This window comes from Rhamphochromis longiceps, linkage group LG2, assembly GCF_057381845.1.
Source record: "Rhamphochromis longiceps isolate RC_006_pf linkage group LG2, R_longiceps_female_GT1.1, whole genome shotgun sequence".
Classification (NCBI taxonomy): Eukaryota; Metazoa; Chordata; class Actinopteri; order Cichliformes; family Cichlidae; genus Rhamphochromis; species Rhamphochromis longiceps.
In genome coordinates, this window is record NC_140558.1 from 3,971,984 (window position 1) to 3,977,153 (window position 5,170).

Below are 5,170 nucleotides of genomic sequence, written 5' to 3' on the forward strand. Positions count from 1 at the left end.
CTAATCCAATCCAAAAGACTTGGCCATGTAGATCTGCTTCTCAACTGCTTTTGCATCCTCTATTTTCCCTCTGTCAGCCTTCATCATTGTAAAGACAACAGCAGAAAACATAGACGTGTCCTTATTCTGGGGAAATAGGTTACATAAAAATATTAGAAATATCAAAATGTAAACAATCTTAAAAAAATCACTTTAGATTTATGAAAATAATCTGACAAATAAATACTTTACCTTTTGTCTTTTCTGATCGCTACAATTTTTCTGCAGGACAGCGCCTTGATTATAGAACATACACATTGCAATTAATTCAAATGTAAGATTAATTAACATTTGTTTTTCATAGAGAACTGTGAGTAACTGAAGTTACCTTTGCAATGATTACTGCTGTTTTTTCTGATCGAATAAGTGAGGACAGCAGTAACAATGAGAACGAAGACAGCGCACAGCAGAAAAATAACTATACTGGCCATCAGAGAGCAAATGCTGGTTTCTGGAATGAAAGTAAAAGTCAAAAACAAAGTTAGAAATGACTAAAAATAAATGATTTTTTATTTCTCCTCATGATGAAATTACTCGGAGCATGAAATCAAATTTTGTAATGCCTATTTAATGAATTAATAATCACTTTTAATTAAACATACTCGCATTATGCCATGATTTTATTTTTTAGAAATCATACCTATTTGCACTTTAGTTCCATCTCCAAATGATATCGTTCCACATGTGACAACAGCACAGTAGTAAGTCCCAGCATCAGAGGAGCTGACCGTCTTAGAGAAGCGATAAACACAGCTCTTCTGAGTGTCTGATTGCTTCTTACATTCAGTTTGGTTCTTTCCATCAACATAGATGATATTTGGACGAGAGTTTTGTCCTCTGAACCAGAGGACTCTGAGATCTCCAGGACACATCTTGTTATCAGAGTCTGACAGGACTGAACAGTTGAGAGTCACAGAATCCCCTGCATGGACTGAATCTAATACCGTTGGCCACTGACGAACAGTAACGTTTCTCTGGGTGTTCCCTGTGTAATAACAAAAAACAGTGTTTAAAAACTACCTCTAAACACAGTTTCAAATTTTGTTGAAAAATGAATGATAACAGTGCATCTCGAAAAGGAAAACTTGGAATCGATTTGCAAACACATTAAAATACCTAATATGATGTTTAAACTACGATTTATTAAATTCATATATAATCTATATTTGTTTTTCCCACCATGTGAAAAAGTTTTTGTCAGATGGTTGAGTATTTACAGTGAATCCAAAAGGCTGCAATCACATAATTACCTTTTAATAACAAATATGTCCCACTCCAAGCATTCACATTCCATTCCATGACTGCACAGTGATACATTCCTTCATCTTCTGGGATTGTCCTGAATATGGTCAGACTGCTGATGTTTTTATTGTCTTTTGCTTCCAGTCTTGAGGCATTAAACCCTTGTCCATACTCAGGATGTGGAGTTTGCCGCAGTGTCGCAATCAGTTTCAGAGCTTCCCCTGCTCTCTGCTTGTACCAGTGAATTTTACTGCTTAAATCACCAGGAGGTAAAACACATGTCAAAGTTACAGGTTCACCAAGTTGAACTGTGGCCACTTGCTCCAGCATGTCTGCAGTGAGTGTAAACAAAACACATGTTAAACACTATAGGAAAAAAACATTAACCATTACACATCTAGGTGCATTGCAAATTCCTAAATGACAAAAAGAAAATAGATCATAATTAGACAGAACTCACCTCCTTGGTGAAGAAGAAAAACGAGTGTTACCCAAACCAGAGTCATCATCGCAATGTCTTTACTTGAAAACATTTCGATATTTCAGTGACAGAGGGAGATGATGCGACCCAGACCATCACTATCTGATTGGTTATCGCAGTCTTTACAGTCAAAGCCTATTTCCTGCCACACGGGTATTGTCCTGCATTGTGTGAAAAGAGGGAGAGACTTAAAATCTGTGACAGCACAAAACTGTTTATTACTATTGTGGTAACACATTTTCTTTGATTCAAGTTTTGCAGAGCCAACTAAACCATCAAAAACCTAGTACTGTTGAGCATGCTTTGTAGTAGACCACTCTGGGGGGTTTCAGTGTAACATGAAAATCTTTCATTTTGAGTTTTGTCATTATTTTAACTTTGAACTTATAACCCAATATGAGCCAAATGTGATTTTTTAAACCAATGAGAGGTGTTAAAAGTCTTATCTAATACCATCATTTCACCTCTTTAACACAGTGAAATACCAATAAGGTGTCACATCGGCTGCAGCAGACGGTGGAGAATGGAGAGTGGAGACCCAATTGCAGACAATGGAGACGGAATTGAATAAAAACAAAAATGAGTCTTTATTTCTGGCTGCACAAAAATAAAAAAAAACAAAAGAAGACTAAGATTAAACTAACAAAACCTAAACTGGGAAAAGCTAAACCGAAAACACTAGGTGCATAAAGAAAAGTACAAAAACCTTAAATGCAAAACCTGACACTTGGGAAACATGAAGAAAGATGAGCAGACTGTTCAACAATAGGCAGCAGAAAACAGAGGACTAAATATACAGAGGATAACGAGGGAATGGGAAACAGGAAGGAATCACAGCTGGAACTAATCTGACACAACGAGACAGGGAGGAAGTGTGGTCGCAAATTTTTTAGCCATCATGATAACCTTCTCCCACCAATGATGTGGAGATCCAACTTTTTTAGATCCAATTAAAATTAAGGCACTCAAAAAGATGCTCTGGAAAAGAGTAGAATTCTTGGAACAGAGTTTAATACACTGAATCATATGAACAGCAAGAAAACACATACAGAGTATAGCAAGACGATACATAGCAAAGCAACAACCTTAAGCACAGACAGCAGGGCAACACAGAGATGGACAGAAAGTAGCAGCAGGAAAAAAGAGTGCCGGGGTGTCCTCTGGTCCCCTAATATATAGGGACCAGTATCCCAAAAACAGCAGGTGCAGGTGCATAATGTGTGTGTGTGTGTGTGTGTGTGTGTGTGTGTGTGTGTGTGTGTGTGTGTGTGTGTGTGTGTGTGTATTATATCGTATGATCCTTAAGGTGATTTCATCATGATGTGTTCAGTATCTCTGTTACAATGTTACTGTTTTGGTTGTGCTGCATGAAAGACATTTTGTGTGTATTAGGGGGGAGTTAGTTACTGGAGCTGGAGAGTGAGTTATGAGTTCAGAATGAGAATGAGTTCAAGAGAGTTCAACAGCATTAATTGCCCTGTTATTGTACAACCTTAATAAACCATGGTGAAGCAAAATGTCTTGTGTGTAAGACTATGTGAAAGTTAAAATATATATGTTCAGTGCAGATAGATATATAGTGTATATAGTTACATAGGTATACATGTCCTCCAAAAATCCACTATCAAAATAAAGCAGGGAACATTAGACACACACTAAGACGTCGGCTTGACACATGACGCGGGGAAGAAACAGACATGGAAACATAACCGACTGGCAAGACAGAAAGGAAAAACAGAAAACAGACACAGGAGATAAACGAACATGAAGACAAGGGAGACTAGACATGAAAGGTGGAATACAGGGGCGGCACAGTAACAGAAGCTAAAGACTAGAAACTACAAAATATAATCAGAGAATAACTGAGGAAACTAGAAATACAAACAACTACACCATGAAAAACACTATATCAAAGAATATTCATAAACCAGAAACATAGACAGGGGGTTGGGAAGCGTATCTGTAACCGGAAGGTCGCCGGTTCGATCCCCGGGCTCTCTGTCCTGGTCATTGTGTCCTTGGGCAAGACACTTCACCTACCGCCTGCTGGTGTTGGCCAGAGGGGCCGATGGCGCGATATGGCAGCCTCGCTTCTGTCAGTCTGCCCCAGGGCAGCTGTGGCTACAACCGTAGCTGCCTCCACCAGTGTGTGAATGCGAGAGTGAATGAATAGTGGCATTGTGTAAAGCGCTTTGGGTGCCTTGAAAAGCGCTATATAAATCCAATCCATTATTATTATTATTATATAAACACTAGGTCCACAGACACAGGACCGTGACATAAGGTCCACAACAAGTACAAGCCTCAAGATGGCTTTCTAGGCTCCAGTTCTTTTTCTTCATCAAGGATGTGAGAGCTCTTTAATTTTGCACAGAAATATTCTAAAGTGAGAAGTTACATGTCAAGTAGATTTGTGGAGAATAACAGAAAATAATTTTGCATTTGAGAATTCCCACATTGTATAATTATTTATTTTTTATTTAGTTCATTTATAAGAATCCAAATCACAACAACTATCACCTCAAGGCTCTCTGTATTATAAGTGCTTTATATTTACATTAGAGAGAAAACCCCAAGAATTACATGACTCCCTATGAGCACTTGGTGATACTGGGAAGAAAAAACATCCACAGTGTCAGGATCGTGGGTCTTTTGACCCAGCGTTTTGAGTTTTAGTTTATGTTTAAGCCCTTCAGGTTTTCTAAGTTCATTTTTTATCATGCCTAGGTTGTTCTAGTTCTTTGTTATTAGATTCCCCTTGTGTCTTCCACCCCTGTTAAGTCTCCCTTGCCCTTCATGTGTTTCATGTCTGTGTCTTACGTTGTCAAGTTCAGGTTGTCATGTCTGCGTCTTATGTTTCCTGTTTTATTTTGAAAGTCCGGTTTTCATGTCATTGTGTTTGATTTTACATTTCCTGTGCATCGTTATGTTCATCCTTGTCAGCTGTTTCCTCATGTGTCTCGACTTCCCCTGATCACCTCATGTGTGTATTTAAGTGTTTTCTATGTTTCATTGTCAGGTCGTCTGTTTGCGTTCCCATAGTGTTTTGTCATAGTTTACTCAGTGTTCATAGTTTGTCATAGTATTTTCACTGAGTTTCTTAGTCCTTTCGTTTTCTGAGTCTTCACAGTTTTCTTAGTTTTCATAGCTTCATGCTTTTTCATGTGCCAACATCCAAATAAAGGATCGTCTTCCGTTCAGCCAGCAACTCCGCCTTTTAGTGGCTGCTTCTGGGTGCTGTAAACTAAACTTATCGGCGCACCCCGCCGTGACACACAGAATCTTTCTGATTAAGTTGGATCTTATAAATATCATCTAAACATTGTCTACAATAGTGAGATAGACGCAATTAATATGAGAAAACAGATGTCCTTCAGAAGAGACGTCTTTGTTGCATCTTTGCGACTA

General features: G+C 38.4%; 1 protein-coding gene across 1 annotated transcript; it reads right to left on the reverse strand.

Moving 5' to 3' along the window:
• LOC146676803 (uncharacterized) lies at positions 1–1,787 on the reverse strand. The gene is made up of 6 exons (XM_085380483.1): positions 1,742–1,787; positions 1,290–1,613; positions 680–1,024; positions 368–490; positions 232–275; positions 1–126 (listed from the first exon to the last, which is right to left on the reverse strand). Exons 1-6 carry the CDS (start codon positions 1,785–1,787, stop codon positions 1–3), a joined length of 1,008 nt encoding a protein of 335 aa, XP_085236609.1.
• Positions 1,788–5,170: the final 3,383 nt, after the last annotated feature.

Coding starts and splice junctions, on each gene's coding strand:
- LOC146676803 (XM_085380483.1), bottom strand. CDS start 1,787: ATGACTCTGGTTTGGGTAACACTCGTTTTTCTTCTTCACCAAGGAG. Junction 1,614..1,741: donor TTTTCTTCTTCACCAAGGAG/GTGAGTTCTGTC, acceptor CACTCACTGCAG/ACATGCTGGAGCAAGTGGCC. Junction 491..679: donor TGGAACTAAAGTGCAAATAG/GTATGATTTCTA, acceptor CTTTCATTCCAG/AAACCAGCATTTGCTCTCTG.